This window comes from Hippoglossus hippoglossus, chromosome 15 (genome assembly GCF_009819705.1).
Source record: "Hippoglossus hippoglossus isolate fHipHip1 chromosome 15, fHipHip1.pri, whole genome shotgun sequence".
Classification (NCBI taxonomy): domain Eukaryota; kingdom Metazoa; phylum Chordata; class Actinopteri; order Pleuronectiformes; family Pleuronectidae; genus Hippoglossus; species Hippoglossus hippoglossus.
In genome coordinates, this window is record NC_047165.1 from 20,819,059 (window position 1) to 20,832,645 (window position 13,587).

Consider the following 13,587-nt stretch of genomic DNA (forward strand, 5'->3'; position numbering starts at 1 on the left):
ATTGGATACAGAAAAAAAGGGGAATGTAATACTGCAGTTGTAAGGCAGATTGCAGCCATTCCATTTAAACGGTTCAGAATACCTGAACCCAGTTCTGCCAACATTAGTGCGAGCGTGAGGGATATCTAAGGGGAAAGTGTTTACAGATAAAATGTTTCTGACCATATGGTGAATTTTGTCTTTTGGTTCTATTTTTGGTCTCCACCAGAGAATATCTGGCAGTTTAGGCAAAAGACTTTTGGCAGGTAAATCTTTCTTTGTGATTTATAGCACAAAAAAACACTTTCTGACATGAAACAGAAACTTATAATGCTCAGCAACAAGTTTAGATTTTTACTTTAGGTCCACTCCTCTGATGGCCTGATGTTCAGTTTGTCTTTTGTAACTTCAACCCCCTGTGGACCGACATCACAGGGAAAGAAGAGAATGGTGACATCCTCTTTGAGACTGGAGGTTTGTGGGTTTAATGAAATATGGTCTGGATTTTAAGATATAAAAGTTCAATAGATTAAACCGACAAACAGTTTTTGTTCATTTCAAGTGAGTTAAAAACTCTCCAACATCAGCCTCCTCCAAACTGATTCAGAAGCCATTCCCACTACTACTAAATCTTAGAGTTTTGCTTGACAGAATCAGTGATTTGACTCAATGCTTGACTTGAGGTTCAGACAGAAAACACAGACAGAGTCTGTGCTTTGCTGGGGAGGTTTGTGGCTGAGTCGTTGTCTGGGACGGGAAACATGTGAGCTGAATATGGGATCTGAAGAGAACTTGGCAGCTGGGCACAGATACACGCACGCACGCACGCACGCACACACACACACACACACACACACGCACGCACGCACGCACACACACACACACACACACATGTCTCTATGACTCAGTGGACATTCAGACTTATGTGAGACTTACTTAAATCTTAACCATAACTTGAATTTTAACTAACCTAAACCTAACCTTACCTTACTCTAACCTTAACATAACCCTTAACCTAAACTTGCCCTAACCCTAACCATAACCCTAAACCTAAACCTAAACCTATCCTTACCCTTACCCTAACCATAAACCTAAACCTTACACTAACCTTAAACCATGTCTTCAACTAAAATTTGAACTATGGGGCCTTGTTTTTATCTAATAAATAGGACACGTCCCTATAATGTGACTATGTAAAAAGACTTCGGTCCCCACAGCATGAGCAATACCTGGACCACACACACACACACACACACACACACACACACACACACACACACACACACACACACACACACACACACACACACACACACACACACACACACACACACACAGGATGCAGGGAAGATGGAAGCTCTTCCAGGACGCAGAGGACTTGGCCCTTGTAAACGATGTGTCACAGGGAATTAAATTAGACGTTGCTGTGCAGAGAGCGGAGAGGCAGGCGAGGGACTCGCAAACCATAACTCTGTAAATCTGGTACAATCTCTAGAGTAATTCAAGCAGAGAATTCATATGTTACAGACAACCCTGCAGACCTGCTTCAACAGCATATCATTCAATCACTGCTTTTTGTCTGTTGCACTTTCCTGGCAAGCATCCTGCAGCCAAGGGAGGGACGGCTACAATCTACTGTATCAGTGTGAAACATCAGTCTGCGTTTGAACCCCTGATTTACTGGTTCTCGGGAGTGCACGTATCACTTGGGTCAAATGGCTCGTGATATGACAGACACATTGTAAGAAGGAGAGGGACAGCTCATAATTTAGCACCATCAAACACTCACTACTAGAAGAACTTGATATAGTATCCACCCTCCATGCATGTGTAAGATGCATGTGTCCAACATGTGCAGGGCTAGTCCACATTACTGCCACTATATGGACACACAAACAAGCAAACAGCTTTGTCCAACAAATATAGCACATGATGAATTACTGTCTTGTTTGAGCGCTGATAAAGAGCCAACTGCCGCTCTCCAACTATGTATTGGCCTCCGGTGCTGCCTGCCATGACTCAGTGCTGAGTAGGACATTAGCGGGTCTCTTCCTAGTATCCAGCGCAGTGTGAGAAGGCCATTCCTCCGCACTGACTCTGGACTGAGTTTAGCATCATGGGAACTGCTGATAGCAGCTGGGGTCCTGGGAGGTTACAGAGGAGTTCAGCTGAGTTAATCCAGCCGACGGGGTGCCCTGTCAGTCACCACACAGCGAACCAGAGGCAGGGACTGACCCGAGAGGGGTTGTGTTTTTGGAGGACTGGGGTGTGTACTCAGCTGGGTGGTCTCCACACTTCACAGCCTCCACGAATGCTGAGGATTGATCCTTTTGCACATGGAAGGTTTTGTAAATCAGTTTTCGATTGGTCTCTGTGCCTGAGTCAGTGTCGTCACCTGGTGGTCACAAAGGCAGCTGCAGCTCACCAGATTTAAATCAACCTTTGAATTGACAGAGAACAGTAAAAGCAGCATAAGTTACTATCTCCACCAAGGAGGTAATGTTCTCATCCGTCTGTTTGTTAGTTTGTTGTTTGTAAGCAAAATCAGGCAAAAACTACTGGATGGATACCATGAAACCCTGTGGAAGGACATGGTGGGCCAGGAAAGCACCAATTCAAATGTTAGCGTGGATCTGGATCAGTGGCCAGATCCAGGACTTTTTTTTATCACTTCAATTATATTGTAAGATTTAGCATTTTCTTTGATTTCTCAGAGAATAATCTTGATGAATTAAGTGGACTGGTGCCCACCAGTCCACTTAATGTGCACCATTGCACATCCCCAATGGTGCGGATGTGCATTCTACTTAGTGCCAGTCTTGTTTCTGTAAAGGGCACACAAAAGACTTTCACCTGAATTACTTGAATTCAAATGCAACAATGATCCTTTCAGATTTAGGTGAGAATTAAATAAATTAAAAGTAAATTGCAGGCAACCCTGCTGCCATGAGTTTACTGTTGATTTACATGACAATTGTTTACAGTGTATCTATCTATCTATCTATCTATCTATCTATCTATCTATCTATCTATCTATCTATCTATCTATCTATCTGTGTATGTGCGTGCTCCACTGGTTTCTGAGGCACACCTGCATTGTTAAAGGTAAACCCGATGGGTGGGACATGGGCACGACATGAACGGGGGGGGGGGGGTCAGACAGTGCGAACCATCCCGTCACAGAGCAGAGGTGAAGTTATGGCCCAGGTAAAGGTAGCAGGGGACGCAGCAGCGAGGAGCCACCAGGTCTGTGCAGAGGTTTACTCTGATATGGCGACTGTCAGCTCCAGTGCAGGTGAGTGACATTATATGATGTAAAACTATTAGATTACAAATGTTTTTATTATTATTTGTTGTGAATTGTATATGCCATTCAATGAAGAGTAATAATGTTGTATCGTCTCAAACAGAGACATTTTTTCACACTTTAAACTTAAAATGTCTTTAAGAACAGATTTAATTAATAGACCTAAAAAGCAGCATTGTCTGTTGGCAGGTTCAAACTTAACCTTCTGGCCCTCCTGCATTAGTTGTTGAAGTTGCCTGTTACCAACATAAAATCTTTTTTTCTTTCCATTATTCAAAGTTGTTTATCATATGAAATGCAACTAAACTCTTATTTGGAACTTTCTTATTACAAATCCCTCTGAGGCAGTTTGAATGAGGGGAAATGTGGGGGAAAGACAGACTGTGCCAGATGTTCACCAATCATCAAGTCTGTCTGTGTCTTTTCCAGGCACCATGATATGAATAGACAAGGTCAACTCAGTCCACCAATTAGACAGATTAGTCACTTTGTTAGTGATTGTGTTATTAATCTTGGTCAAATCCTCCAGTTTCTGGTATCTCTTTCTCACGAGCTTGTCTTTGGCAGCTAAAGCTCTCTGGCTCTCAGGTTGCCTGACGGCAGTGGGAACCATTAAGTCAGTGTAATCCCTCCTTTTTCACACTGTCATTGGTGAAATGCGCTCTTGCAATTTTAGGACACGTTTTTTATCATGCCAACCTGGGAAACACAAGGACGAAAAGAAACAGGAGCTTGAGAATTGTCTGCAAAAAAAGTAAAAGTCTTTTCAGCAGCTACTCAAAGCCTCAACCTTTATTTCCCCTCCTGAAAACAGATATAGGAGAGTCTGTGAGGAAGGGGTCATTGTGTGAGACCTCCATGGCTGCTGGTCTCAGCCGCCGGAGCAGGGCGTACCCCTCCGCTGCCAGGAGACGCCACCGCACCACCTTCAGCCACAAGCAGCTGGAACAGCTGGAGGTGGCCTTTGGACAAAACCAGTATCCTGACATCTACTACAGAGAGGAGCTGTCCCGCATCACCAAACTCAACGAGGCTCGCATACAGGTAAAGATGAGGGATGTTTATCTTATCGATAACAAACTTCACTTTTCACAACAGAAGTTTAGACTTGTCATCACAGGAGAAGCAGGTGTCACTCGAACATGAAGTGTCCCAGTAAGTGCAGCTGACTGAATTGAAAGGGCCCTACAGACCGTGTGCACAAGGCGAAATGATGCAGTCCTGAAGTGCTGAAGCAACACATTTACTTCTGTCTTCAAAACAATTATTAGTTTTAAACATTTTACATTATAAAACATCAACTTTTTGTCCACAATGATTGTTGATGATGCAAGATTTCATGGATAAAAGCTAGAACGCACTCAGCAGTGCGGATACCTCCGCCAAGGCCCAACAGTTATTAACATACATCAAACTGCACACACTCAGAAATATCAGTTCCCCTAAAAATGCCTGATGTTTTTCATCAAGATCCATGAAATTATTCTCTGAGAAATCAGGGAAAATGCTGAAAAATAATAATCCTAGATCCACCCATTGATCCAGATCTGCACCTAAATGTAACGGGTTCTTTACAGACCCATCTTTCTAGCAAATGGAAACATGACCTCTTGTATTAATCTAGACAGTATATACTGTATGTAGTGTAATGACATAACAAGGCAAAGCTTCAATGTGCCACTTGAGCTGAACAGACTGAATGTCCTCATATCAACAGGTGTTGAATAACATTATATCAGAAGGGGGACCCGACATGTCCTCATCTGTCCTCGTCTCTAACCTTTGTCTCCACAGGTGTGGTTTCAGAACCGAAGAGCCAAACAGCGGAAGCAGGAGCGGGCCTCTCAGAAGCTGCTCCCTGTGGGTGTGATGCCGGGCCACAGGGCTCTGCTGGGAGGCGTGCACGTGCAGCCGTCCAGCTTGGCTCGACAGTACTACACCCAGCCCCTGGCTCACATCCCCCGCCTCTCCCCTATGTTGCCCTCTGGGGCGTTTGCCCGCCACCCGGGCCCGGTCAGCCAGTGCCCCTGTCCCAGTGTTGCCCCACAGCATGCTTCTCAGCGCCAGCATGACGACTGGTACAGCCCCCTGAGGGGCAACCTCCCCTCACCCATGTTCTCTCTGGCCTCCATGCAGCCCCTGGACCCCACCTCTCACTGGAGCTAAGATGTAGCCAGGGAAACGTGTTGTGTATTTCAAAATAAAATACCTTAAATTGTTTCCTTCTGATATACACATTGTTACACACATACACAATGAGTCTACTATTTCACCCCTGCATTTTACAACTTTGATACTTTGAGTATGTACTGAAGTTTATGTCATTTATCTTTGTTCACATATATTAAAAATGTTCTTAAACTGAGTGTGAAGCTTATTTTTTTAATCTTGGAAGACGTTTGTGGGAAGATAATTAAGTTTCATTTTTTTTTGTCTTAACTAGCTGACTTAAATTGTTCTCACTAGATTTTGTTGTGGAGCCTGCAGCGCCATCTCATGGTTTTCACTGAGGTTGCAAACTTATTTTTGTCATGACATTTTAATTATCTTTCTGAAAAACGACCAGTTGAAGACAGTTGATGTGTCCGTCAGTTCCAGAATTTGTTTCCTTGGTTTTTAGTTGACTTGGGAACACACAAACAATTTTACTGCTTTTCAGCCTAAATATGTATTTTATGAATGTACATCTGCAGAATAAAGGTGATTTCATTCATTCCATTTTATCCTACACAATGACTCACTTCAAAAGACAAAATTGACACAAGATTAGATTATATATAATTTTTTATATTTCACATTTCAGAGACAACACAGTTGCATCTGTTACGGTTTCACTTCGGGTTTTAAATATTTGCATTCAACAACCTGAACTGATTGCAGAATCAACACTGGATGGCAAAAATATATAATTAATCCTTATGAAAATTAGTCTGAAGAAGGAATCGCAGGAATTTTGACACAGACCTTAAGTGTAGAATCTATATCCTACTAATACATACAGAAGTCTCCGTCCATCCTTACCTCAGACCGATCTGATTGTGATTGACCCTCCACCCACTTATTGTAAACTGAACTTGCTGTCACATGATGTTCATTCCTTGTTAGTTTGGAAATTAAACCCATGACCTGCCACATTAAGCTACTTTCTGTAACAATGCCACGGACACAAACATAGTTGCAGTATATTTTAAAGGCAGCTAACATCTTCAGCATCAGAGCTGTGTACAAGTGCTTTTCTGGAAACATGTGAAGTTTAAAAAAGCTGCTGTGGGAGCAGCATCAACCAGTGGGCTTCAAGTCTTTACTTATCCAGTGATAAAGAACCAGCACTGCACAGTGATGTGCTGATTTACATTCACTTTATGACAACAGGTCATTGTTGGGGAACTTCTCGCTGAGCGGCGACAGGAGGATGATGAAGAACCACTTCAAGAAGAAACGTGAGGTGCTGATGTGACACAGTGTGTTAGTCTGCTTGAAACATTCACATCCATGTTGTTCTGCATCGAACAACAGGATTCTCTCCCAAAAATAATATCACTTCATCAGTTCAACAAGGTTTTCTACTCTACAAACACACACTACATCACTGACTACACATCTGAGCAAGGCCACTTTCTGTTGTCATGGGAACGACCTGTTCGTCCCATCATCCTCATCACAAACAGCCAATGAAGTTGATTCACACAAGCAATCGATTGGTTCATTATGTTAAGTACCAAACAGGAAGTGTGCGTCAGTTTAAATCCGACATTTACACAACACAGTTTGAAATAGAAACTTGTTCATTTAAAGTGATGACATTCAGTTTAGATGCTCCAAGTGAATTTAAAGTAGCACCGCTGAAAAGAAGAACACACGTGTAGACACACTACAGTGCTACCATACAAGGGTCAGATCAACAAAACAAGATTATACAATAAATATTTGTTATTGGTATTGGGTGAACTGGCCCTTTTAAATGTAATAATAAGCATACACCAACAGTTCCACCTTTTTGTTGCTTATTAAATTACTGGTATGAAAGGAACTAATTTTCTCCTGATTTCCAACTTAGAAAAAAAAAAAGGCAAAAAAACTATGATAAATTACCATTAATCCTGTGATTGCCTGTGTGAGAGAGAGAGAGAGAGAGAGAGAGAGAACAGACTGAATGAAGGTCTTCCACATCGCGGGGCAGCTTCTCGGTTTACGTACACCCTCTCTGCAGCTGCTCCTTTGCTGCTGCTGTGGACATGAGGGAACGTGGAGACACTTTACTCCAGTGATTTGGCGAACTCTGCGTAATCGATGTAACCGTCATTGTTTTTGTCATCGTCCCTCAGAACATCATCAATGAGCGTGATGAGGTCGGCCTCTTTCATTGGCTGGCTGTCCTCCCCCCTCTCCTGGACAAGGAAAGAATAAGAAAACCACAAATGTCTGTGTTGGTTCATTGATCAACAGAAAATAACTGCCATCAAAATGGGAAACGGTTGCTGGGTTAAGCATTTCAAAGGTGACGCTTTGCTGCTTTTTGTGTTTGATAGTATTTTCACTGAAAATCTTTGGTCAAATACCGAACAAGACCTTGATTAACATTTACTGTAAAAAGAAAAAAATCTAAATCAGAACAGGCAAGATTGAGGAATATGAGCATGGTATGCATAGTTTGCTGATGTTATAGTGTGTGATGTATGATTTCTGGGTATTGTAGTTTTTTCCCCCACATATTTGTTACTCTGACATTTGAAGTCTCTTGAGTGAAAAGCTTCCTTCTTCCATATCAACATTACAGTCTAAAAGTTTTGATGCAGTTTCTATCTGCATCAATTGGTTTGATGCTTCTTTTTCATCTGAGGTCACATTTAGACAAAAAAAAAGAAAAGAAATTGGAAAGGTGGCATTTTCAAAACACTGCAGATCCAACAAGTATTGAAAGGAAACTGAAATCTGACAAAGTTCTGACTCAAACAAGAAAGTGGCATGGGGCATATTGCACAGAGACAAGAGGGTGGCAACCAATAAGAGGAGTGATAACTGTTCCACACAAGACAGGTGCATGGTGGGATTAAAAAAAAAAAAGGAAAGAAAAGCATCATAATAAAGTAACAAATAAGTAATAAAAGCAATTAAATGTGTTCAAAGAGAATAACAGCAAATATACACAACCACTAGCACCTACCTCTCGGTGTACATGTGTGATCGCTGTGGCTAACTCCAGCCCGTCCAGGAGGTTGTTTCCATCGTAGTCGTGCATCTTGAAATAGTGAAGCTGAAGCTCATGGGGTGTCATGTCCTTCTCTGGTTTGTCTATCACTCCCTCCAGATGCTCCATGATGTGGCTGGGAGACAAAGACACAGCTCTTGAATACACAGAGTGTGTGAACGCTGCTGCTGCTGCTGCCTGTGTTCAGAGTCCATTACTATGTGCAAATAAGCCTTTTGAATGCAGACAGATATCACTCACTCTTTGTCCTGGACCATGTTTCTGTCCAGGCGACCGTGACCGTGGTCCGTTATGTGAGCTGCGCTCGCTACGACAGTCGGGGGGGGCTGCTGCTGCTGATCCACCTGAGAATAAACACACAGCAAACAGCAGGACAGGAGGACGAGCAGACCCCCACAGTGCACAGCAGACCTGACACTCCTCATACTGATGAACGCACAGACAGAGAGACAGACAGGAGGACTGACAGGAGGACAAGCAGATAGAAAGAGACACAGACAGACAGACACACAAACACAAAGGCAGGCAGACAGGCAGAGTGATAGACGCAGACAGACAGGCAGAAAGACACACAGACAAAGATAGACATAGACACACACACACACACACACAAGGACGGACAGACAGGCAGAGTGACAGACACAGACAGACAGGCAGAAAGACACACGCGCACACAGACAGACAGGCGGAAAGACACACACACACACACACACACACACACACACACACACACACACACACACACACACACAATTTAAAAATACTTGTATGCTTTGTTTTTAATCTACATTATGGTACATGACACATATCCTGATAAAACCCACTTGTCTAAAATAAAGATTTCTACTTTTTTTATTTTTTTTACATTACATGTTTTTCTCAGTGTCCCGTTATTTGAACCAACAATCCTTAATAAATACAGTCTATATAGAGCCTGTTCTGTTTGGTTGATGAATCCCCATTGTGTTGGTGAACACTGATTTAAAAGGGATCGTGAAACTGCCAGACACAAACAAATGTGTGGACTCACAGCTGCTGGAGGAGTTTACAACACTGCGCTGCCCCAGGAACGAACGGAAACAAGCATTAGCTAATCAGCTATGCTAACATTTGCAAGGAAGAAGCTGCGATGTAAGACTGCACTGAAATAACGAGGCGTGTGAATGTCTCCGTGGTTATTACAAAAGTAATGTCATCACCTACCTGGAGCGAACGTGAGTCTGCACCTGGCTCCGTGGACTGTTACTCCGCTTTAATCTGTGACGATGAGTCACAGCTCTTCAGGACCCAGCCGCTTGCCGTAGTCCCGCTTGGACACGACAGCTCATGATGATTGGTTAATATTATCAGAGAGGAAACAGTCGCAGCGAGAAGGTTCGCTGTGCTAACTGTTGTATTTACTTCATAACCCGCCGGACACACTTCCTGTGTTTGTCTAGACAACAGTGTTTTGGGATAAATGACACTGTTTCCATGTATATGCTCCGGTTCTATGCTCCCGTAGAAGCCACGAGTGTGTGTCATATCAAGTGCATTTTTAAGGAAAACGGGTTTTATTCGCGATACCTGGGAGAAGTACTACACTACCCACAATCCTCCTGGAGTGTGTCGACTCTCCAGAATCTCTTTTAAAATAATATTGAATATTAGTTATTTCTGAGTGCTTTAATGAAAAAGTAGCCAAAGTCGCATATATATTTTCTGAAACTTTAAATGCAGACTGTGGGGGTTACCATGAACAAGAGTGAGGTGAAATATCTGTGTCACCTCTCAAGACTTCAACAAAGAAAAAGTAACCAACTTTGCCTTTCTACAGTAAAACCTCCTGAGACTTGCCACAGCGACAGTGGGGGTCACCGTGAACAAGAGGTGAAATATCCTCGTCACCTATCAAGGAATAAAAAAGAATATAGATTAATTATTAGCAAGCCGTGAGTGCCATAATGTAAAAATGCCCAAATTTGTTTTTGTCAAGAATTACAGTAAAACCTTTTGAAACTTAACATGCAGACAGTGGGCATCTCCATGAAAATGAGTGAGGTAAAATATGTGTGTCACCTATCGAAGACTTTAAAAAATATATTTATTATTAGCAAGTTGTGAGTAACATTATAGAAAATTATTCAACTTTGCCTTTCATTTGTTTTACTTTATCCTACAGTAAAACCTTCTGAGACCTGACGTACATACTCTCCCTCTCTCTCTCCCTCTCTCCCTCTCTCTCTCCCTCTCTCCCTCTCTCTCTCTCTGCTGTGGTGCTTGTGTGTGATGTGTTGCAGGTGTGAGTGAATGATTGACTGTGAGTGTGCAGGTTCGTTTCCAGGGAGCTGATTGGTTCCAGCCTCCATGCTTTCAGGTGAAGAGGACGGCTTCCCCCCACCTCCTGCGGTCTCTCCTCTTGCCATTGGCAGCCAGATTGTACCTTGTTAAATGTGTTAAGAGCTGTTGCTTGATGTACCGGCACGGTTTGGTAGGGGTGGGTAGCGTTTTTGTTTGACCCCTGTTTTCTCTTGTTTAAGAGTTAAGTTAGTAACTTGTTTTTTTGTTACTTTAATTTGAGGATGGAAGTTTTGGTGGTTTGCCTCAAGGTTGTTTTTGTTTGTTGTTTTGCCCACCCAAACAGAGTTTTAGTAAACCTTTAAACGGGCTGTGATAATTTGTTGCTGGTGGTTCTCGGGAGCTGAAAAGATAGGAGACACATTCATCATGTTGCCACTGGGTTTTCACCTAAAATAACATAACAGGGGTCACAATAAACAAGTGTGAGGTGAGAAATCTGTGTCACCCATGAAGGACCCTAAAAAATATATTTATTGTGAGTGCCATAATGAAAAAGTAGCCACATTTGCATAAAGTCACTTGTATATCATCAACCCACCATGTTACATCCCTGATTCTGTATTTTGAATATAAATTGTATACAAAATGGAGTGAATCACTCAGTTTCAGTTTTGTAGAGTATTAGGTGATATTTAGGACATCGTCCTCTGATTATAAAAGAGATGGCAAATTTCACCTCAGGGAAAATGGAAGTTGTCTTCATAAAGACAATTTTCCCTCTTCGCTCCACCAGCTCCTGAAGGGGTTTTTATGTTGGCCTTATGTTGATCCTGTTGCTCTCAGGCTTCTCTACTTTTATAAAATGTCCCCATGTTAAACAGCTCCACCTGCTGGACAGTTTAAAAAAAATTACATTTGGTGTAAAATCTCAGACACATTGTTCAGCGTGAACATTCTTCATGATTGTATTTCCTCTTATACAGGCAGCAGTGAAATTAATATAAAAGCTTGTGACAACATTCTAAATGCAGTGTTCACTCACAGTCAACGAGGAAATACAGCTATTGAAAAAAGAGACCTGATAATCGGCTAATATTTCAGTATTTAAACAGTTACAATTAAATCTGCAAGCAGCATTGAAGAGCTCTGGCACCTTTGTGCACGTGGTGGGATGCTGCAGATCCAAAGTGACGGGATCGTTGGATTCTTCAGAAAAAGAGCAGCATGTGATGACAAATGATTGGTCCATTCGAATAAGATATAGATCCTGTCTCTAATGTCATTGTTTACAAAAGTTAATGCACTACTACTCTATATGACATCATCTGACTTCATGGTGATGCTGCGATGACGTACTTCCTTAAATATTACGCTAAGTTATGTTTCTATCTAAATAAGCTGTATGTCGCCTTTATTGTCCTACAGGATGCAGAGATACCGCTAAAAAAAATTATGACATCATTTATGATTAATGTCGTATTACGGGGAATATGTTAGCTTTAGACTGTCTCTTTGGAATAAGAGTAAGTGCACTGAATATTTCTATAATTTAATCTTAAATTAGTGGTAAAATTAGAGGTATGAGAAAATTTGTTTGGCCCCCTGCAAAAATCTAGGTTTACTCAAATGGCCCCCTCAGGAAAAAATAATTACCCGCCCCTGCTCTCTCTACAGGCACTTGTGGCGCTTTCGAGGGAACAAAGTATTTTGTTTTATGACCGTTTCTATCTTGACCGAGAGACAACATCTTTGAGCAGCCTTTCATTACGTCAGCAGGGGGGCGGGACGCACGCAGCCTCTCAGCTGTCAGATCCGCAGCCCCGCACAGGAGCGCGCGCAGGGCAGCAGCAGGAGGAGGAGGAGGAGGAGAAGCGTGGATCAGTGTCAAACAAATGTCAAGTTTCCAGAAAGAAAATGACGCTGCTAAATCCCTGTTCAGGAGGCTCGAGGTTATATTTGATGTCATAAAGTAGCTGATAGAGACTCACAGTCACCCCCCCACCCCCCCCCCCCCCCCCCCCCCCCCCCACCCACCCACCTGTACTGTGGCTCATAGGACAGTAGTGTTCACTGTTCAGCACATCCTTGTGAAATCTTCATTTCCCCCCTCAGTAAATCTCGTTAGTGTGACGCAAAACTAAATATATTGTGATCGTCTGTTTGTCTAAGTGCAACCTTGTGCCTGACTTACATGACAGATGTAATAGATTGTCACTGAGCCAGGAGGTTGGCCAGTGTCCGCCTGCCGCTGCTGCTGGAGCCAGATCAGGGAGCAAGCCAAGCGATTACAAATGAACGGGTTTTATTCCCACTGAGCTCATCTATGAACTGAACGTGTTTTTTTAAAAGAAGAAGAAGAAAAAGCAAACAGCTGCAGATGCATGCAGCATGTATCGTGCCTCATCGGGGGGGGGGGGGGGGGGGGGGGGGGGGGGGGGGGACACAGAGCGGAGAGCAGTGCTACTACTTAAGCTCCACCTGATCCAGTTAAAGTGTTAGGAGATTATAGGGACTTGGGTTTTAAAAAGGAAGAAACGCGCTTCCTTCAAATCACGTTCACACTTTAGTCAAGAGGAACCCATTACTGACAGGAGTCCAATGCGTAAAGTGTGCGTAAAAGTGCGTAAAAAGTGAGCGTTGGAAAGTGCACAGTGAGCAAATATTCCACATGAAATGGAATAAAAGTTAGACTTGCTATAGATAATAACTCGCTCCTGTATTAACATGACATCCTAACACTGAAAATGAAAAACAGTATCATGTGTCTCACTGTTTACCTTTGCTAGTCATGTCCTCCTGTGGCTTTATCGTA

The 13,587-nt window shown here is 42.6% G+C and overlaps 3 protein-coding genes across 4 annotated transcripts in view; 2 read left to right on the forward strand and 1 right to left on the reverse strand.

The window, feature by feature from the left end:
* Positions 1–3,123: 3,123 nt before the first annotated feature.
* Positions 3,124–5,858, forward strand: prop1 (PROP paired-like homeobox 1). The gene is made up of 3 exons (XM_034608706.1): positions 3,124–3,274; positions 4,101–4,330; positions 5,081–5,858. Exons 1-3 carry the CDS (start codon positions 3,178–3,180, stop codon positions 5,450–5,452), a joined length of 699 nt encoding a protein of 232 aa, XP_034464597.1. The 5' UTR covers positions 3,124–3,177; the 3' UTR covers positions 5,453–5,858.
* A 705-nt stretch (positions 5,859–6,563) lies between these two features.
* On the reverse strand, positions 6,564–9,856 carry mcfd2 (multiple coagulation factor deficiency 2, ER cargo receptor complex subunit). Its single transcript, XM_034608708.1, has 4 exons — positions 9,699–9,856; positions 8,736–8,957; positions 8,451–8,610; positions 6,564–7,674 (listed from the first exon to the last, which is right to left on the reverse strand). The coding sequence occupies exons 2-4, from the start codon at positions 8,918–8,920 to the stop codon at positions 7,543–7,545; spliced, it is 477 nt and encodes a 158-aa protein (XP_034464599.1). The 5' UTR covers positions 8,921–8,957; positions 9,699–9,856; the 3' UTR covers positions 6,564–7,542.
* A 2,797-nt stretch (positions 9,857–12,653) lies between these two features.
* ttc7a (tetratricopeptide repeat domain 7A) overlaps positions 12,654–13,587 on the forward strand; it is a 54,269-nt gene continuing 53,335 nt past the window's right edge. Inside the window, exon 1 of one of the 2 annotated variants that reach the window (XM_034608693.1) lies at positions 12,654–12,724. In XM_034608693.1, coding sequence (XP_034464584.1) covers positions 12,668–12,724 — 57 coding nt within the window. In that variant the 5' untranslated portion in view covers positions 12,654–12,667. Of the gene's footprint in view, positions 12,725–13,358; positions 13,395–13,587 lie in introns of those variants that run through there. The other variant, XM_034608694.1, reaches the window with a different exon arrangement.